This window comes from Notothenia rossii, assembly GCF_949606895.1.
Source record: "Notothenia rossii genome assembly, chromosome: 4".
Classification (NCBI taxonomy): Eukaryota; Metazoa; Chordata; class Actinopteri; order Perciformes; family Nototheniidae; genus Notothenia; species Notothenia rossii.
Window position 1 is genome coordinate 9,469,958 of NC_136902.1, and position 22,281 is coordinate 9,492,238.

The 22,281-nt window shown below is 40.2% G+C and overlaps 2 protein-coding genes across 3 annotated transcripts in view; one reads left to right on the forward strand and one right to left on the reverse strand.

Moving 5' to 3' along the window:
* tshz2 (teashirt zinc finger homeobox 2) overlaps positions 1-10,742 on the reverse strand; it is a 115,101-nt gene extending 104,359 nt beyond the window's left edge. The window contains exons 1-2 of the mRNA XM_079676972.1: positions 10,614-10,742; positions 7,902-7,964 (exon numbers count right to left, since the gene is read on the reverse strand). Coding sequence (XP_079533098.1) covers positions 7,902-7,904 — 3 coding nt within the window. The 5' untranslated portion in view covers positions 7,905-7,964; positions 10,614-10,742. The remainder of the gene's footprint in view (positions 1-7,901; positions 7,965-10,613) is intronic.
* On the forward strand, positions 10,616-14,926 carry zfp64 (zinc finger protein 64 homolog (mouse)). 2 transcript variants are annotated; one of them, XM_079676974.1, is made up of 7 exons: positions 10,616-10,752; positions 11,643-11,741; positions 11,869-12,027; positions 12,119-12,265; positions 12,449-12,511; positions 12,598-12,849; positions 12,934-14,926. In XM_079676974.1, the coding sequence occupies exons 2-7, from the start codon at positions 11,720-11,722 to the stop codon at positions 14,265-14,267; spliced, it is 1,977 nt and encodes a 658-aa protein (XP_079533100.1). In that variant the 5' UTR covers positions 10,616-10,752; positions 11,643-11,719; the 3' UTR covers positions 14,268-14,926. The 2 variants fall into 2 exon arrangements, with proteins under 2 accessions (XP_079533100.1, XP_079533101.1); XM_079676975.1 differs by lacking the exon at positions 10,616-10,752 and having other exon boundaries at positions 11,435-11,741; positions 11,869-11,888; positions 12,001-12,027.
* The last annotated feature ends 7,355 nt before the right edge of the window (positions 14,927-22,281 follow it).

A 22,281-nucleotide genomic window follows, 5' to 3' on the forward strand; every position in this document is an offset into this window, starting at 1 on the left:
CCATTTGTAACACTAAGTCTGATCTCACTTATGGGATTGGCTGAGAGGCAATAGTACAGACATTATTTCACACTCTCGCACTGTCCCTGTCCTTATGTCAGTACAAAGGCATGCAAGACTATCGCTTACTGATTGATAAGAGCCTAATGGGGACGTTTTTATATAGTCTTATGACAAAACACATTTGATCCACTTTCCAAATCATGGGTACATATTCGAGCTGTGCTTTACCAGGCGGTGACAAAGATAGATTTATAGACAGATAGGCAGAAATCAAAATGAATAAGTCACCACCCAGAAGTGGATTTCACTTACAGATGACGCATAACTATTTTATACCCGGCAGGCCTTTTATTTACTCAAGAAGGAATTTCTTTTCCTCTACACTGAGCAAGGTCAGAGAAAGTAGAATTCACCCAAGAAATTGGCAGGGAGAGTAGAAAAACTATACCGAGATGCTAAAAGATAGATGCTGTCGATTGAGAGTAATGAATATTTTACTGAGGCATTCTCCATTAAAGCTTTTGAAATGTGTCTTTCTTAAAAAAAAGAAAAAAAAAGAAGGGAATGTCAGAAATAAACACAAAAACAACTCGTATATCTTTTTTTTTTACGACTAAGGTGTTCTGCAGTCTGGAGTTCAGAAACTGGCTTTGGCGAGTGGTCTGCCATTTTATTAGCGTTTGGGTGATCGCCTTCTCCTTCTCCCTGCACCCCCCCCCCCCTTCCCCTTCCCCTGTGTTATCTCGCTCAAAGCAGTGCCATCCCTCCATTGTAATAATGCCGCTTCCCAGCAGCCCTTGGAATGACCTTTCTTTAATTAACTGCATCTTGATGAGCAGATCTACATAGAATGTGAAGGTTAATTAATGAAGTATCACTGCTTAGTCTTAAAACCATCACCTAGCGGATGACAGCCAGCCCACCACTCTCAATTTTACCCCCCGATCTCATTAGCAATGGTCGGCCAATGGACAGCTCGGCTCTGGCCAGTGGATCTCAAATAAATTGTATCAAAGACAGGCCCTTTGATATGCTTCGTATGGCTACGTTAGACCATATTCAGAATCTACTTTGTGAATAATATATGAGAAAAGCTCGCAAATACACACACACATTCTTGCATCACATAATGTGTTCTATCTCTGAGGTATGAATCTAGTCAACAACCCCATAAATAATTCAAATGAAGGTAAAATAATATTTCAATTAAGATCCATGTAATCTGTTTCCTGCAAACAAATACATGATGGATGGTGATGGATAATTCTTGTATTATTGCACAGTTTCATCTTGATAAGCTTTCGGTTTCCGTGTGATTTCATTTCAGGGCGCATTTCAGCGTTGCTTATCATCGCAATTTGGAAAGAAGATCCACATTAGCGAAAACATTGCCCACCTACTAAAAGTGTCTTCCTGTGGCAGTTTGAGCTGGTAAAAGATGGGCCGACTAGATCCAGGGTCTACGGTTACACCACATTTCCCAAATCTGGCGGTGCTCACACAGCTTTCTGTCTATCTATAATCTATCACAGTAGAGCATGATGTGAGCCATCGGCGCAGTATGCACAGCACTTAGAGCAGAGACACTGAGGAGGACATGTGACACTATCCATCACCATGGAGGTTGTGTTGCTGTTGATTGCAAGGTTTCCCTCCGGGGTATAACAGACCCGGTTAGCCACCTGGGCTCATTTACCTTCCCACCTGGCCTGGTCATTGGGAAATTAGACTGAAAGTATCCAGGATTACTACACTGGACAGGGTTTTCTGGCTCCTTTCATGTTGAAAAACAATGATTTCTGAATTCAGATGTTGCACCCAATCGAGTGGTGCAGTGATGACGTGTTTCTGTGGGCGGACCGTAGAGTTAAAATCGCACGGGGTCCCTCAACAAGCAATGGGATTTTTCAGAAAATATGATCAATGGTAAACATATGTTTATGATACTGACAGTATGATACACATTTAGTTGAGTATGATAATCTACACATATTAAAGGTCACCTATTATGCAAAATCCACTTTTTCATGTATTTTATGCATAAATATGTGTCCCCTCTGTGTAAAGAGATTCTGAAAGTATGAGAAAAAAAGATTCTCTCTCTTTTTGTCCTGATCCATTTCTATAAAAACCTGTCTGAAAATGAGCTGATCAGATTTTGACCACTTTATGATGTTATAACGATTTTTTGGCTTGTGTAACCATTAGCCAATCACCAACCAAGGTAAACCCCCCCCCCCCCCCCCTTATCACCTGAATCTCCTCCTAGAGCACCATTGTGTTCTTTTTAACCAAATATCTCTCAGAGGGGCGTGGGGAGGGGCTCCTTATTTTCATCTAAAGCTTCTTACACACCAAACTGACACCAAAGAACACGTCCCGACGGAACGTCAGCTCACTTCGCCTCACGTCTTCTGCGTCTTGGCCATGTGTCGCACTGGAACAGACCGCAAAGACTTCAGACGACGGCCAAGGAGCACGTACGAACTGCGCATGCGTGAGTGGCAATAACTCTCCTTACCAGCAGGCGGCGGTAGTGTGTATTTATCATTCACAAGAGGCAACAACCGGAAGACAGACTGCGTGATACACCGAGAGAAGAAGAACAGACTGCGTGATATAAACAAACAACAAATAGCGTGTGCGTTCCATTTTCACTCTACAACGAGAAGCTCATGGGGCTTTCCTGAACCTGTGTCGAGAGCTGGAGTTAAATTAAATCTCAGATTTGCCTTCTTAATAGTTTGTTTGGGTCCCTCACTTCCGTTTCGCTTCTCATGCACTGATTCGCTAGCTGAACAGCGAATCAGAGTGATTTCTTTCGACATGTCGAATCGGCGGCGGAAGGTGTCGGCACGGCCGAAAAGACACAACGGTGCAGTACACATCAATCTGAGTAGGGCGACACAACGCTCATCTACGGCCCGACATCTATCGACACCGATAATCGGCTCGGTGTGTAACAGCCTTTAAGTAACAGACAGAGAATCAGCACTTTTGAACCAGGGCTGAAACAGAGGGGATTATGGGATGCTGCAATGATCTGTTTGGTATTTGGAGCCAAACACTTCAGAGACATGTGTTGTATATATCTGAGACCTATAATCTATTGATGAAAAACAGTATGATAAGGACCTTTAACACCACTTTTAACACTTTTGAAGTGTGACTGCAATCAGCACAAGTAAAAAGCTAACGTAAGGCTATCAATCAATCAATCAATCAATCAATCAATCAATCAATCAATCAATCAATGTTTATTTACATAGCACAATATCACAAATGTTACATTTGTCTCAGTGGACTTCACAGTTTGTACAGAATATCAGTATGACAATACGGCACCCTCTGTCCTTAGACCCTCACATTGTACAAGGAAACACTTCCGGAGAAAACCCACAGATTAAAGGGGAACATGGGAGAAACCTCAGGGAGAGCAACAGAGGAGGGATCCCTCTCCCAGGACAGACAGACGTGCAATAGATGCCGTGTGTAAATCGAAGAGATAATACATTTACAACATAGGTAGTCCAAATGTTTGGAAAAGCATGTGTGTATAGGTCTATAGTCAAACTAGTTCACGTGGCATGATTTCCCATCACCACCACTAAGCTAAAAGGCAGCTAATGTTTGGCGTGATGGCATTTAATAGGCTCGTTAAGTGACTTGTTAGCTGCCGTTTTAGGCATCTAAGCAAAAACACTTTTAAAAAAGATTGATTTGAGACAAAGAAACCTGAAGTTGTAAAGTGCTAACTCATTTCCAACTTTTAGGACTCATTCCTGCACCACTCTATTGAATATTGTGCAGTTCTGTCATTATCCTGCTATAAATCAGCCGTCTTGAAAGCATTGTATGCAGTTTCTCAGACACCTAAGAACCTCTCTGAGTGACTGTGTGCTGCTGCAGCATATACAGATGTGTGCGTAAGGATCTCCATCAGGAACAACTATTGTCTCTGAATCAGTATTTCTAAAAAGTGAGAAATATGATTGATGTTCTTAGTAACCTTGTTGAGCCCAAAAGTCAAATCTTTGGAAAGACTTTAGGTAGCAGTAGAGGCACAAAACAACTCCCAGAAGGCAACAGAGTCTGACAAGCGAGTGTTTATACTTTTTATCCAATGAAGAATAAAATATGACAGATACACAACGGCTATCTGGATACAGCTAACCCACAAGGAAAGCTACCAGTCTCCATGTTTGTCCGTTAGCACTACAAACTTATTGATTCCTACCGTTTACCACTACAACCTTTTGACAGCAGACACAACGGTGTATGTAAAAGCTGACATGGCTGACTTCATGACAAGCTAACAAAGAGTGATAGCCCCCTGCTGCATTTCACTGCTGTGTGTGTATTTAAAGAATAACAACTATTTTAGTGCTATATCTATAGTCTACCTTTGACAATCATTCCAGAGCCTCACTTATGGATCAAGTCACGAAGAAAGACGTATTCAAATTCCATTTTGTTTCTCATGAATTGTTAAGATTTAGTCAGGGTAAACCCAAATCCCTAATTGGTGTAGCTTTTTGCTATAGCACTGATACAGTGTCACGCCTTCACTGATGACTGTCAGGTAAACTTTCCATGTAGAAGTATTTCTCCGCTGGAGCGTCTATCTGATTTCCCTTTCAGCCCCTCGAATGACACCCCGCTAAAAGCTGGCACAATACGCTTCCCGCACACAACGCTGTCACCAAAGACAACTCGGGAGAAGCGAGTGTTTTGAGAGTTTGAAACAAAATAGCTGGTGCAGCATTTCCCCATTTCCGTCTGAAATCCTTGACACCAGAGGATTTACAATGAAGTGACGTGAGGTAGGTGCTGTATGGAACGAGCTGTGGGGGCTGAGTTTGCTCGGGTGTGTGTGTGTGTGTGTGTGTGTGTGTGTGTGTGTGTGTGTGTGTGTGTGTGTGTGTGCGTGCGGGGGGGGGGGGGACACTACACTCATGCTGACAGGGATCCTCCCTGTAGCGCATGCTTTTTTTCCATTAGTTCCTTACTCACTCTCTTGCCCTCCAGACCCGCAGAGTGAGGAAGATTTAAGTGGCCAGTCAAGTGAAATCCCCAAGGTTTGGCAGGTGTGAGGTCTGGCTTCATTATCTACAGACACCTCTGTCCAATTATGAGCCTTTCTCCCTCTGTGACGATGATGATGCCCTGTGTGTATCCACCAGTGTGTGTATGCAGGTGTGTGTGTGTGTGTGTGTGTGTGTGTGTGTGTGTGTGTGTGTGCAGGGCATGAATAAGCCACCCTCATTGTTATCCGTCTAACTATCAAGATTCCCTCCTCCATCAGGACATCATTGACAACACAGATTCACACGTCGCGCTCGCACACATGCACACATATTTTGTTTAGATTTAGCTCTGTCGATCCATCTTAACCATAAATATTCTGTCTGTGGATTCTGCTCTACTTGAGAGGGGAAAGGACACATGGAACCTGCTTGTTCAATAAAGCTAATTCTCACTTCCAAGTTTAGGCAAGGATTGCAGCGGCAACATTAATTACGATTGACGATATTTTCCCAGTAAAAATATGCTTGAAACACTTTAAAATGGCAATAAAGTAGATACTGGAATCTATCTCAACACTTATTCATAATGCTATAAAAGTGAAAAATCATTTTAAAGTGAAAAAGAAACATTTAAAACAACCTGAATGTGTGATCATAAGTATGAGTTCCCCCTCTGCATAAATAAAGAAATAAAAATAGCAAAATTGGGTGATAATATTTGATAATACTTCTGAACAAAATACCTGTATTCTTTTTCACTCTTCTACCATGATAGCGTGCAACAATGCTTGTCAGGTCATCATGTTAGCATATTAATGATTATCTGAATAATGGCATTTCACCACAATCAACTTGTTGTGAGTATGTGTCATCCTTTATAGTCCCGCCCCTTCTTCCCAGCAATCGTAATTGATTGATAGACCAATCCGCTCCAAATGTTAATGTGTTCTTCCTTGGCACATGATACACCCTTCCACCAAGTTTCATACAAATCAGGCCTCTAGTTGTATCACTATCCTGATGAAAATCAGACCAACAAGACTGAAAACACAACGTCTTTTGCCAGAGGAAATACATTCCACATGCTGTAATCAAAAGCCTCACTGGGTTTGATACATCTCTGTGTCTTCTCCATTTTGCTGACCCACTGGTTCCAAAATGTCAGCTCCTACAATGTGGAGCAGTGCCTCGTTTCCAACCCGCACGCAGTCTCTTTCTCTAGCCTGATTTTGGACACCCCCTGCTGACACTACAGCAAAATACACACACACACTGACCGAAGCTGCTTCTTCTCACAGCAGACTTCACTACAAATACCTCAGTTTGGTCGAGAAACTTTGGTCAGGTACTCGTAAATACATTGTAAACATCTAATACCTATAACTCTTGGGTCATTTACCTAAATACTTTGATACATGTATGCTTTTTTCAGAATAAGGACAGCCAGAAGCCTGCCTATGTTGCACAGGCATAAAAAACATTTGGCTTTTTGATTTACTTACCTGACAAATGACAAATACATACTTGAAAATTCAGAGCAAGTAAAGTCAAGAAAGCCCTTTTTTTCAACTCTAACAAATCACATTTAAACTGGAACTTCGGCCATATCAACATTTGTGCAAGCTTCTGCATCAGCAAAATGTTTAAGTTTCAGAATCTGGTTTATTGCCAAGTAGATTTACACATTCAAGGATTCTGCTTTGGTGCATATGATGCATACTTAAACAGATTAAGAGGACAACTATATCCCAAAGTCTTAAACACAATTATATAAAATGGTTGCCATCATGTTGTCATTTGTTTCCACATATGTTCCTCAGGATGGTATGTTCTCCTCCTAAGGCTTTGGCCTGCTGTTGTCTACGTTTACATAGAAATGCACTCTTTTTAGCAGCTAAGAAAGCTAATTGTTCTACCTCTAACAACCAAAGGATTTAGTGAACATGTGTGCAAGCTTCTGTATCTGCAAACTTGATCAGAATCAGAATCTGGTTTCTCGCCAAGTAGGTTTACACATTCAAGGATTTTGCTTTGGTGCATATGATGCGTACATAAACACAAGAGGAAACAAATAGAGAACACATTTTTTTTTAAATCGTACGCATGGTTATATAAAATGGTTGTAATTGTGTCGTCATTTCTATCTAAGCTTGTTCCTCAGGATGGTGTGTTCTCCTCTTTGGCCGGCTATTGTCTCTGGAGCCACATGTACCCTGTAGTCTGTGGCTCAACTGCAGCCCTATCATCTGCATCAGTTGGCAGATACAAAGAGCCCAGCGCTGGTTTTGCGTGTGAGCATGTGCGCCTTTTGTGTGTGGCACTGCTGCACTTGCTCGTGTGTGTGTGTGTGTGTGTGTGTGTGTGTGTGTGTGTGTGTGTGTGTGTGTGTGTGTGTGTGTGTGTGTGTGTGTGTGTGTGTGTGTGTGTGTGTGTGTGTGTGTGTGTGTGTGTGTGTGTGTGTGTGTGTGTGTGTGTGTGTGTGTGTGTGTGTGTGTGTGTGCGTGTGTGTGTGTGTGTGTGTGTGTGTGTGTCTTTTTATATGATGAAGTGTTGGAGGCATGTGATGCTTCCCAGACTTTGGCTCTGTTTTATCTGACGCTGGGATGGCAGCTGTTGACCAAAGGAATTCATACATGTGTGTATAATTTGTCTTATGGCTCGACACAAACACGGGACATCTTTTACCCATTCGATTTGACATGACATAAACAGAAGGTCGCTATGAGTGTTTCTCAGTTGTTGATTGTAATTTCCATCCTGTCTATTAATAGAATAAACAGGATATCGAAGCACATTTTCTCAGAACATATAAATCAAACTTATCTGAACAACTGTGAGCTGAAGTATGTTGCAGCATAGCTTTGAACTCACCATTTGATTTGCCTCCTGTTAATGATAATAGTCTCAGGGCTGGCGATGGGGAATGAGCCTCCCCTGAATCGCAAAAGGAGAAAAGATGACATGAATTAATAATGAGCAAAATTACTCAAACTCTGCACACCACGACCTGCCGCAGCACACGGTGAGCAGCGGGCCCTAAGGTGACAAAGCTAGATAAATATTTTATGTCTAAATATGATTTTGGGGTCCTGAGCCTGCTTTCTGACGATCCTGGTTGTTGCGGCACATGGAGAAACCATTAAAGTGGACCTATCATGCTATATTTGAATAATATAGTGTAGGACCATACCTATAGAAGGCATATTTATACTTTTTATTTTTCAAAATACCAAACAGATCATGCATTTTAGCCATTCCTCATTTCGCTCAATTTAACACTGTCTTTGCATGGGCTGATTCAGTGAGAACAGCACCATCTACAGGCCTGGCATATGTACTACAGCGTCTCCAGCGCTTTCGAACGGCAATGTCCGTGGCTGTCTCCTCCTGATTGGTGGAGTTGGCCCAATAGCCGTAGCGCCACTTCGTTGACGCTAGAGAAGTGTTCAGATCTGGATCAGTCTGTATCAGATCCCTTCCGGCCCTTTTTAAGAGATTTAGGTATGGAGGAAAATAGAGAGGGTTGTGTTTTCTGACACTTGGTGAGTTCCCTGGAACACCGGGGACACATATTCATGTATAAAAGACGTACAAAAGTGCATTTTGCATGATAGGTCACCTTTAAGCTAAAGAAGAGAATGTGTCTGCTCCTCTTGTCTGGACACTCAGATCAGGTTCTCAGGCTTCTGAGGCCTGTGTTTTGCCAGTGAAGTGAGTAGACGGTGTTCTTTGGGTGCCCTCAGGTGGAAGCCTGGTATAATTGCTGTTGACAACCTACAAGTCATTGTGCAATTAAAGCATCTGCCGCTCCTGTGTGGCAGCGGGCTGTGATGCCTTGTGACAGCTCGTAGCCATTAAGCAACTGTAAGCAGCTGGCGTGCCTCTGTGGGGGGAAATAATGTGACAGAGGCGCTCCCCCCCCCTCCCCCTATTGTTGCCCTTGTCTCATTGGGGAAAAGAGGGACATTACATCACTCACTGGATTCTTGGGCGTCTCGATGAATGGGGAGAAGGAGCAAGGCTACAAATTAGACGTGGCACAGCAGGATGTCAGAATGATACTTTGTTTCTGAGTACAACAAATGAAAAAGAGCTTATTGTTCTGAAAAAAAGGACAGAGTTCACTTTAAGTGGAGAGAAAATACAGTCAGCAGCATGAAATGGAGGCAACGAATTGAGGTTGCAGTTGCTGTAAATTAGGGTTTGAATAATAAGTCAAGTTAGTCAATCAACAGGAGAATAATTGCCAGCAATCCTGATAATTTCTTTTATCATTTAAGTTGTATTTTTGTCAAATATTGCGTCAATTCTGTCATTCTGAGTATTCAAATGTGAAGATGTTTTATTTGTTCACCTGTTTTTAATAATGTATTTTATTTATTTATTAAAGGACAGATACAAACATAGATTTGCAATTAAAATAATGTTTTTTTTTTCATTTAATTTTGTATTTGCCTTCAGAACTAACCTTCATCAAAAGGAAAATAAGAGAGTAAATAAATACAAATACAGTATTAATAAGTATTGAAAATAAATATTAACAGTGCATTATAGTAAATATAATAAATAGTATTCCTCTGCCATTAAGAGGGAGTGTTTGAAGGCTTCAATTCCCATGATAATCAATAATGTCCTTTTTGATAGTTGCAGCCCTACTGCAGAGGGACGTTACTAAGTGGGTTTCCTCGTAAATAAGACTTAATAATGACACAACTAAACTCCTCGCTCATAAGTCTCATAAGCTGCCAGAGTGAAAAGTGAAAAGCCAGATTTACAAGTCTTTTGATTGTAAAAAAAAAAAGGAAGTCTACATCAAAGCAGGGAGCATGCTGCACTACTGGGAGCATGACATAAGTCTTTCTTTAATTAACACATCTCCAAGTCATTTGGTTGTCACATGTGAAAGCGGTCTTTGATGCACATTTAGCTGTACTGACACTGTGGGGGGATTTATGTGCCTATGATTTGCACACTTCTCGGTCAGATCAAGTTATTTATTTAATTATCTCCTCTTCATGTCTTTTTTTTCCATTTGGATCGAGTCATCAATTTTGAAAATGCCCTAAGAAAACAGTACTTTCTTACTAATATGACATCAACTGTTACCATACATTCATATAAATCTGCAGGGACAATTCTGACAGAATCAAATTCAGAGACAGCAGTAATCAACTAGTCAGATTCGTTTGGGCAGGCCTTGAAAGACACTACATGGGGTGTGTGTGTGTGTGTGTGTGTGTGTGTGTGTGTGTGTGTGTGTGTGTGTGTGTGTGTGTGTGTGTGTGTGTGTCTCAAGGATTTGCTGTTTCAGCAGGGAAGGAATCAGTCCTGTGCCTTTGCCATGCAGGAAAGTCAGCGTAAGGAAATTCCTGAGCTTCACAGTGGCAATCAGGCAGTTAAGGACCTGCCACTGAAAATGGAGCTGTGTGTCACTCACTTTCATGGCTTATTCACACTAGCAAGACTGCTCTGGCATTAAAAAAAAAGAGGCTTTCTCATTCACTCACCCCAACAACCCAGTAAATTGCCCTTACTTGAAAAATGGTAGTGTGTGTGTATATTTAACAGCAATTGAAAGCTTACCTTCTCACACGAGAAATATTATTTTAAGTCGTTGCAGGTGCCACAGCAAAGGATAAGGCTATTTACTGAAATGTGCAAACGTTGCAGTTACTCTGTAAACAATTTAGTTGTATAACATTGGACTTCTACGACAAGGTCGGTAAGTATTAACTATTATTTATATTGTCCATCAAACAAATTTTTTTGCATGGTAGCGAGGCCGTTGTGGGCCTTTTTTCATTCGACTTCCAATACGACAGGTGGCAGTAACGTAAACTTAAAGGTAACTTGCAGGCTTTTTAGAAACGAAGAAACCCTGCAATGTCCAGAAAAGACTGTCAAATGTCTCTCACTCCGAGCAAAATGTTGTTTACATGTTGAAGATTTATATAAGTATGTCTCCTGTACTTCTTTGGAAAAATGAAATAATATTTTCAGGACTAAAGTGACACTTCGGCTAAACCCGAATTATCACAACAATGGGAATGCTGCGTTCAGGTACTCGTAAATAGAATTGTACATATCCTACTTCCATGATTTAATTGTTTATATAACTAAGAATTGGATACATTTGCATTTTTTTTTTTCATAATGAGGACAACCAGAATCCAGCTTATGTGCATAGGCATAATACAACGTGGAAAACATGAGGCTTACAATTGTCTTTTTACGTTTTACAAATCACAAATATAAATACGTGAAAATCATGAAGAAAGTTAAGGAGAAAAACTATATATTTATTAAAAACATGTAATTGTAACGAAATGAATCGTGTAACAATATAAAACACCACTTTTATCATGTTATTTTCCCTGCTCATGGGGGAAATAATGATTTTCCCATTATATACAAAAGCATCATGTGACGTAGCCCGGACAGAACACATGCTTATCCCGCTGCCGTAAATCCCCAGTAGGATGTCGTAAAACCTATTTTGTTGTTAGATGAGAAGTAAACTGTTTTTGCCATTGATTTCCAAAACCGCTGAATTTAATCCGTTTTGAAGTATGATGAAAGTTCAAATAGTGGCTGTCTGCATCTCCACTCTAGCCGGTACAGTTTAACATCATGGAGGACGTAGTGAATGCATTGAAGATGAGTTGATCTCCAGCAAAACAAGCTCGAAAATGGCAACATACCACACCGAAGGTAAATAAAAACAGCTGTGAAGAAGACCTCTAACCAAGTAGACTACACCAGTCATGATTTTGCGTTGTAATATTGCAGTCATGTTGTTGCAGGGTTAAAATATAATGCATCTGTGTTTTCGTTGCAGGACATTCTGTTGTTGTGGAGGTGAGCCCAGACATCCATATATGTGGCTTCTGCAAGCAGCAGTATAATAATTTCGATGTTTTTCTTGCCCATAAACGAAATGGATGCTCTTTACCAACCTCTGACACAACAGCCATCACTACAGCAGCCCCTCTCACAGGTATAATACATAATATTGATCTGGTTTTGTTGCCAATAATGTGCTTCCAGATTTGCTTTACAGTCTGCTCTCATATTCATTTCCTCCACAGATTCCAGTGCTGAGTTTGTTTTCGAGGAAACCTACCAGACCTGCGTTATGAGAGGTGTCAAAAAGATCCTGACCAAAGCACAGAAAACACCTTCCAAAAAATTAAAACCTTCCCTGACTTCAAAGAGACACAGCTGCTGTTTCTCAGGTCGGTGCCTCTTGCCCTTTACGACTGTAACACATTCCTTCTTATTCGACTGCCAAGCAGGGGAAACAGTACTTCCTGCAACGTCATTAGCTGTTATTTATTTATGACACTTTTAGATTAACTTTCCACTGACGCAAAGGCTACACTCACCTTGTAAAAAACTCTATTACTGTTGATTTACAGGTTGCACTTTTAAGACGCAGTATGGACAAAAAGACATGGAGCGGCACCTCAAAACCCACACCGGTATGTCATTTCCTTGCACTTGTGATTCTCCTTTCTTAACTTAAACCTGGTATTGACACACATTTAATTTTCCATCCTCCATCCAGGTGAGAAGCCCTTTGAATGTGAGCTGTGCCACAAGCGCTTCAGCCGGCGGGACAAACTCAACATGCACAGCCGCTCACACACAGGCGAGAAGCCACACAAATGTAAACACTGTCCCTACGCAGCAGCAGACAGCAGCAGTTTGAAGAAGCACCTGCGGATCCACTATGACGAGCGGCCTTTCAAATGCCAGATCTGTCCGTACGCCAGCCGCAACTCCAGCCAGCTCACCGTACACCTCCGCTCACACACGGGTAGGTAGACAGAAACTGTGGGATGGATGATATAGAGTTTGTTTTAGACTGCATTGTGAATCATTTGTTTGATTTCCTTCCAAGGGGATGCACCTTTCCAGTGCCAGCAGTGCGATGCAAAGTTCAAAATCAACTCCGACCTGAAGAGGCACATCCGGATTCACTCGGGCGAGAAACCTTACAAGTGTGACTTTTGTGAATATCGCTGTGCCATGAAAGGCAACCTGAAATCTCACATTCAGATCAAACACGGCACCGAGAACTCCTTCCACTGCGGCCACTGTGATTTCCAGTGTGCCAGCAAGAACGCTCTGCGGCAACACTCGCGAGAGCACCAGCCCATTCAGCCCATCCAGTGTTCCAAGTGCTCTTACTCCTGCACCAGCAAGGGGGCACTCAAAGTCCACGAGAGGATCCACTCAGACGAGCGGCCTTTTAAATGTGACTTCTGCAGCTTCGCCACCAAGCAGCGCAGCAACCTGGTCATCCACAAGAAGAAGTGCCACTCGGACAAACCTGAGAAAGGAAGCAGTGGGAAAGGTGTTCGAGGAGGAGGAGGAGGGAAAACTGGAGCTGATTCTCCAAATCCAATCGGCTCCAGGTACCGGGCTAAACTGGAAGCGGCTCGAGCTTTCTGCTGTGACTCGTGTGACGCTTCCTTCGTGAGGGAAGACTCCCTGCGGAGCCACAAGAAGCAGCACAGAGACGCTCAGAGTGTGATGCAGCTGCAGCTCCCCACCCAAACTGAAACAACGGTACACAGCAACTCCCACATTGACTCTCCTTACAGCAGTGCACAGCTCAAAATCATTGTATCCCACCCTATGAGTCAAGAGAACTCCTTAATCCCAGCTGCTGTGGAGAGTCAGCATAAAATGGTGCTTCTAAGCCCGGAGAGCCAGGACATGGTTGTGAACTCCATGATCCATCAGGTCAACTTGCTCACGCCTATGCAACCTCTCGGGGTGCCCTCGGAGACCACCCTCGAGCCCCAGACGGTCCTGCTGACGACCAACGACCCGCTGCACCAGGCGCTGCTGCACACCGCCCTCAGCGCTCAGGACCCCATTAGCTCGCAGACTTTCATCACCACCTGCTCGGAGCTGGAGGGCCTCAACGCTTTAATCCAGGAGGGCGGCACCGAGGTAACCGTGGTGACAGAGGGGATACCCGCCATGGTGACGACTACAACTCCATCCACGTTGGTGTGTGATCCAGCAGTTAAGGTGGCGGAGAGTGCCTTACACTGTGAGGAGGGTGCGTTACTGGTGCCGGACATCAGCCTGGGAGGACAGAACGTTGTGATCCACGGCGTCCCAATGATAGTGTCCGCTCAGCCTCAGCAGAGCACTATAGAGCAGCTCTCTTCTCACACACTTTACTCAGACACACACACGCTGGAAGGCCTCCCACACTGAGGAGTTTTTTCTAAGACTATGAAGACTTTAACTGCTTATAAGCTATTTCTTTGCCAGTAAGAACTCTTTAGGTCACGGGACATTAACAGTAACAGCTTTTGTTTCTAGCTATTTTATCATCAATCACTTAAGTAACAATAATGCTGAATTTGGACTTCATTATTTCAGCTTTTAGAATAACTTAAATGTTGTCGTAGCGCAGTAGTTCAATCCAAAATGTCATCATGTGTAACACTGAATCACTTCTGAGGATAAAAAGTGTATCAGGGTTCCCACACGTCCTGAAAAAAACTGGAGAAAATGTATCCGAAACTTATTGCGCTATAACGGTCTCCTATTTTCCTTTTTGATGAAAACTAACTTTAAACTATTGATCACAGCTTCCCAAAATGAATAACATTGTCACCTGAATAGGCTATGTTATGTTCAGAATCATATTTATATACCTTTTTGAAATGGTAGTTTATGGAAACGGGGCATTAAAAACAGTCTGCTCTTGGTTATGAGTGTTGAAATGTTGTGAAAATCCCCCCCCCAAGTTAAACACATCACATGCTAGCTGGTTGTTAAATGTTAAAATGATTACCATGTTTGATCCATTCTCTTAAAGTTGACATGATAGGTAGCTTATGTGTGTACATTAAGATATGTAAACATCAGTCTAAATCTGTCAATGTGCAAAATTGAGGGGGACTATTTGTGTTAGTGGTTTTATGACTGTTCATATTCAACATGTAAGGGAGGATTTAGAGCATAAGTTATAGCCAGTTATGTTTTTTAATCAGATATCAACAGAGGAACAATTTAGCGTAAGTGGGAACCTTGTTATTCATTTGGACAAACTTTCACACATTCTTTGTTGGAGGGGAATTATTGGAGTCATCGAAATATAACTAAACCTTATTTCAATGTTATTAGTTTTTTTTAAGACGAAGTTTAATGTTAGGCAATCTAAAGAAGAATAAAGCCTGAATCAAATGGACACAACTTGAATTTGAATGAATGTCTTTGATGGATGTCTCTGTTTTGTCCACTAGGTGGCAGTAGAGTGCTACAAGTGAGGTTTACTCTGATATTGAGTGTTGTATTGACTCTAAATTATTCTGTATACGTGTGTAGTCTTTTTTCTCTTTCATTCTGAATCTATAAAGTAGATTTGGAGAAAACATCAGATGGCAAATCAAGGTCTTACGTTTAAAAGTCAAGTTGCTCTCTTGATAGATTTTTCAATAAAGTGCCTGTTTTGCTTGTGGCTATCTATAATTGTGGCCATTTTTACATTCAGACTTCAGCACTTAGTATGAGCAGAGATTGAAGGCTGCACCTGAATAACAGTCTCTCTGGACAGATGACATTGATTTGTTTCTCGTCCCTCAGCACTAATGGCTCGTCAGATGCAGACTCAGCGTAGCCACATACTCAGATGAAGTTATTTGATGGACGACTGCACATCTGAAGTCTCACTGCGCAGTCGCTTTGTGTCGCACAAGGGGAACTGACTTCTCCCGGAAAAGGAAATGGTAGGCCTATTTCACAAAACAATATGAAGACCATACCCTGTTCATGGCGACGGTGTGGTGTTAACCACCATTTAACCCTGTTAAAATGTGTATATTTTACCTGTTGATGCCTTTTTTTCAGCTCCATTTATTTTTTCTTTGAGTTTATATTCTAGATGTCTACCTTTTCAATGCTTCTTACATTTTATTACATTTATGTTGGCATTATTGATCCTTTCCCTAAATGCTACTGACAGATATGGCCACTAGTTGAATATAAAGGAGGAATAGTTCGTCATTTTCAGAAATACCTGTTTTTTGATTGATTGATTGAAAAGTGTATTAACAGCTTGTATATTGGGTACAGTACAGTACAGCTCAAAACATACAATTGCTAAGGGGATGCAGACCAGAGAAAGACTTTCTTCTTGTTTACATCAGGGTCCCCCATTTCCAATTCATCATATCATTTAAGACATATAAGACATATTTGACATACAGATGGCTTATTTACAATTTACATACAGGTGGTTTTTTACATACAGATGGCTTATTTACAATTTTCATTTTAGATTTCGTTATAATACATCCTAACCGGACATTTAAGACATACCAAGACTACAGATATCCAGTTAGTAACAGAGTCTAAAATGCGAGTATATACATAGATGTGGGGGGAAGCTGTCCATTGTACGACAGGTTGAGATTTGTACCATTACCGGAGCCAGTTCTGTCAAGACATAGATGGGAGAATGGATATCACTCTTATATTTTTTTTTGTTAAATCTAAAGCTGAGGCCTGTAGAGAAAAGTGAAACTTACACACATGTTCATTTGTGTTCACTGCTAAGCTTTAGAGGTGCTGGTAGGCTGATTTCCCTTTGGACAAAGCATGCTAGCTGTTAGCAGTCTAAGCTAAGCTAACTTGCTACTGGTTGTAGCTTTTCAGATATGAAGCAAAGAGTGGGCTATTCTCATCTAACTTTGGAAGATTAGAGGAATATTTTCCTGAATGTTTTACTCTTAACATTTAACATACAATTTATATAATCAGTTAATACGAAGTTATAAGCTGTTGCAGATGAATGTACCAAAGATATTAAAGATTAGCTCCCTTTTGCTTAACTTCAACGTCAGAATACAGTTTAGGCCTACATGAAAACGTAGCATTAATAGTAATCATGTAAAATGTCAGCCAAATGCCCATTCTGATACAACATCGTACTTTTATTTTAAGCATTGTATACTTTAGTGATCATACTGTTATATTGTTCAGTAATGTTTTGAATGCAGGACTTTTTATGGAATATTTGTCAATTGTTCTATTTTACTTTACTGAAATACCATCTGAAAACTGAATGAAGAATGACTTCTATATCTATTTAAATCCTACGTGTACGATAAATTACCATATTTCTAAATTTAGAAAAAGAACATCTTGAATCTTGCAGTGACAGAAGATACTCTCAACTGATTGAAGTAAAAATTCCTTTACTTTTTCAGGGACATGAAGCAAGTGGGTGGTGAAAAATGTAACCTATTCATAGAGAGGACCTTTTTTCTCATGTGAACTGGGATAAGTTATGCTCTTGCATTGTCACTACCTGCATTTATATTCTAATGATCCAGGGTGTCAGTGCTGACCCTTTTCAACGCTGTGTTTGATTCCAGGACCAAAGTGTTGTCGTCTGATCTTCAGGTGGAATTCCTAAAAAAAGCTCCTGAGATTCTATTATGGGGATGAGATGTATGTGGGAAAAGCAAGAAGTGGTCTCCGGTGTATCTCTTTGATCTATTATCTAACAGACTTCCAGGCCCTAATCCTGAGCACCCTTGAGGAGGAGAGCCCATTTCCTCCCCCCCCCCCCCCCCCCCCCTCTCCCGCTCTGCATGTGACGACATGGGTGAGTTAAGAGTTTCTTCTAATCTACAGCATATTTGGAGTTGGGAAAATCATGCCATTCCTAATGTAGTTAGTGTATGTATTGATGGGTGGAATATTGAATGTTTCACCTTATTCCAAGATTTACGGAAGAGAATTAGGGCCACATGTGAAAGATTTTTTGGAGATTTGACAAAGAGTGAATTCCTTTTTTTAAATTATTATTCCGAGATTAAAATAAGAGTTCTGAGAAAAAAATCACAACATTTTTATTTTGTTTTTATGCTGAGAATCACAATTCTGGGATTAAATTGTATCATCATTTTTTTTTAATGAGAATTCTGAGATAAAAGTCAAATTTCTGAGTTTAAAGTCAGAATTCTCAGAAAAACGTCAAAAAAAATTTTTCTGAGAAAAGTAAAAAACTGACTTTAATCTCAAAACTCAAAGAAATATTTTACACGTGACCCTAATCCTCTTCCGTATAGATTTGAATACAAAATAATATAATAGATAAATCATTAACTTGGCCGTAAAAACACTAACTATTTCCTTGTTTACAAGTTTTTCTTTCACAAAAGGTGGCAGGCGTTTTAAATGGACTTCTTCAAACTGTGTGGCACTTCTTCTCAGCTCCTTCCTTCCTGTGTTTCAGATGTCCGCCTTTGAATGGGGTCATAAATGTCTCTCCAAAAAGCAATTTCCACTCACAGCTGCTTAAAGAAATCGTAAGTTGTGATGCGTTCCTTCTGGACATGAACCGAGAGCATCAGAAACTGATCAACACGAGAGCCTGAAAGGTACTTAAAATCAGTGTGAAAATGTCAAAGAGCTGTAAAATAAACGTAAATGAATTTAGTATCATAGTGTTGGAAGAAGTACTCAGATCCTTCGGCCCTAAAATACTCCGTTACACTTATAGTCTTGATTTCAAAATGTCACTTAAGTAAAAGTACAGAAGTATCTAAATGTACTTCTATCTGCTTACTGGTCCATTTCAGAATAATTTCAACCACTATCAGCTAAATGTACTTCATATCAAAACAAAAGGTACTCATCAAGCAGAATTGATTATATCACAGTATTATATTATTATGGTTGTTATATAATCTGTATTTTATACACGTAAAAAGCATTTTGGTATTTTATCTGGTCACTGTGGACTCAATACTGTGTGGAAGATTAGTATTACATAATCAGGTACAAAAAATGGGTAACTGTATTCCCTGACAGTTACCCAAAAAATTTTCTTTATTTTAAATATCATTTTTAAGGCAGTATCAAAACAAATACTGTGTTTGCTTTTAATCCATAAAACAACATTTTTCAAACTACTACTCTACATATCATTAACGTTTTTGATCCTAAATATCTTGGCTTCTTCTTTTCTAAGGCTACATTGTTCCGATGTCTCACAAAATACATCTAAGTATCTAAAAAGCATTGATATTTATTTGCATCGCATTTGAAGTCCAAACATAACGGAAAGTAATCCGGTTACTTTTATATTGTGACACTTAAACTAAGGTTACTGATTACTTTTTTTTTTTACCAGGTAGCTTGTAATTGTAACGGATTACATTTTAAAAGTTGAAACCACCCATCCCTGAGTACAAATACATAAAAAAGTACTCTATTTAAGTAAATGCACTGGTATCCAGGATAAGTGGTTCAAACACTGAGTGCAGACAGTTGGTCACACTGCGGTACAATCTGTCACATCAACATTACATTTGTGACCTTTGCTTTGTTTGCACACAATGTGCTGTCCCATCAGTAAAAGGCATTGAATGCCCTAATGAAATTAACTGATTGGTAAAGTATGGATATGGATTTGTTTTCCGATGCAGGCGTCGCTTCACTGTGACACTATTGACATCTTAAGTGAGTTTTGATTTCTCGGTACACTGGAGGCTTTTATCTTGTCTCCGTTCAATTCTTTCTCCCTGTGTGATAGAAATACGACACGATAGAGCCCATTGATCTTTTTACACACAACAAAAAGACACTTTAATTTGCCTCTCTGAATGCAATGTGATTATTTGCTAAGAAATTATTGGGCTATTGTTTGACTAAGAGTGGAATCAATAGGATAACTTTGGGGAGAAATGTTATTGTAACGGTCTTTTGTGAGTGGTCATCTGTTTTTATTTTCAATTTTTCGCTCCTTTGTTTAGCAAATCATGCAACTGGAAATTGATGTGTTTGCTCTTAATCTTCTCATAGACACACTCAGGATTTTAAAAAAACCTTTTCTGAAAGCTTTGTCACTCAATAGAATCACTTTTGGGTATTTGCGTGCGGTATAGTATAGATTATATTCTAAATTTTTTAGTATTTTAACAAATCGTGCTCATTAGAATTGTATTAGACACACTTGGTATCTTTTTAAATATATTTTCTGAACGCTTTTGATGGTGTTTATTTGGCATTTAAAGGTGGGGTAGGTAAGTTTGAGAAACCGGCTCGAGATACACTTTTTGTTATATTCTATGGAATGCTCTTAACATCCCGATAGCAATGAATATCTGAAGTGATTTGACAAAAAATCCATCAAAAAATGTCATCTGTGGAAGCCGTAGTACTGTAAAAAGCTCGACCAATCATTTGAGCCGGCCCGGCTAAAATAACTGGACGGCCTACCTGCCTGTCAGCCTTCCATCTGTGCACAAACTTATCTCGTGCCCTCATTGGTCATGTGCGCGTTCGTGTGTGTTGGAGGAGGGGCTCTGTAAGGAAGTGGCAGATTTGTTCCGGTTGTGTATTTTCAAATTCTAGCGCACTCGAGCCGGTTTCTCCAAAATGACCTACCCCACCTTTAAGTGATTAGAGTGTTGTTTTTTTATTTTTATTTGGAATCAATAGAATAACTGGGAATGATGATGTCCCTATATGGGTGGTCGTATCTTTAATTTTCAAATGTATTCCCTTTCTTTTTTTAAAAATCATGCGCAGCACAGACTGAGGTTCCTACTCAAAGTCTTTAGGGGGTTGCTTTTGTCTTTATTCTGGAATCAATTTGGGGGAAATTCTGGTTGTATTTGTGTGGTCGTATGTTTCATTTTCTTATCTTTTAGGAAATCGTGATGTTTCTGCTCACATTTCCCAAAATCTTTGTCACCTCTTTTGTGGTATTTGTTTAAGCGTTGAGGGGCATAGCTTTGAGAAACACTGTACGGACCTTCATGGGTGCTCATATGTTTTATGTTTCTAGTTATTTATCTTGTTCTAAACAAATCATGCACGACATAAAGTGATGTTTCTAATCCAACCTTTACATCAGACACAGCTTTGCCACCTTTTTCTATGTGATACTCATTTGGCATTTTAGTTTTCAGGATGTTGAGTTTCTTTGAAACAATAGAATAACAGGTCAAACCTCTTGATGAAAGGTCCTTTGTAGTTGGTCATATGTTTAAACTTCTAGTCTTTCCTCTTTTTCTTTTTTTACAAATCATGCATTACATAAGTCAAATCTTCACATTGGACAAATTCAGCATTTAAAAAATAATAATTCTGAAAGCTTTGTCACCTTTTTGGCTGGTGTTTATTTGGTGTTTAGGGTGTTGTTTTTGTCTATCTTCGGTTGTCAGGAAGCATTACCCCTGACAGGCTCTTTTGTTGTTTCTTTAAGATTGAGTTTAACACCCGTCCTCAGGGGGCAGAAATATAAGTATAACTCTGAGCCAATAGGCTGCAGCGAGAGCCTGTAAAAAGTCCTTTTCCAAACAAAGGCATGCTACAGTATCTCCAACACAGAGCCACTGCTTTTTATAACAATGTCCTTTATAACGATGTGGGTTTCACCATTTAGCAATGAGCGCTGAGTGTGATCTCGTGAATGCAAATAAGCAGCTATCAGCTTTTGTGGTCCGGCAACAAAGACATATAGTCATTGTTTCCCTGCCCCTGTTTCTGTGCCACTAACCCTAAACAAATGAATGTTTGCATGGTTTCACCGTGCATGGCGCCGTGTATTGAAGCTGGAACAATCGCTCAATTGTTTGCTTTTATTCCATATATTTTTCCGTGGGATGCAAGTTGGTGTGCCATCAGGTTTAGCTCTGCGCAGATACAGGATTTGTTTTTTTATGCTCTCTGATCGTTCTCACATGTCAGCAAGTTGCTTTGTGTTTCCTCAATCCACGTTCTCATAGTTAGCAGGACAGTCCGTTTGTATGGGGTTGTTTTCATTGCAAGGCTGTTTACTATAAACTGATTTAGATTGTTCTTAAAAATTAAAAAGTACTTTTGTGAAGATTTGGAGTAGAAAAACATATTGGTTCTCTATTGTGTGGACTTTTAGAATAAGGCATACTTTCATTTTAAGGCTAAATAAATGTAAGCAGCTGGTGGTTATATCCACAATAGAGACATTTAACTTCACTCACACGTTATCTCAGCCATTTGTCAACGTTCGAATATTCCAAAATAACCTATTTACAAATTTAGAAATTCCTCTGGTTTCAACAGATGGCCATGAGCAAGCAAAATATTTTCTTTGTTCACACATGCCTTACCCTAAGAAAACAAACATGATGGAAATCTGATCTTTACAGATACAAACCATTGTTGTGTGTGTGTGTGTGTGTGTGTGTGTGTGTGTGTGTGTGTGTGTGTGTGTGTGTGTGTG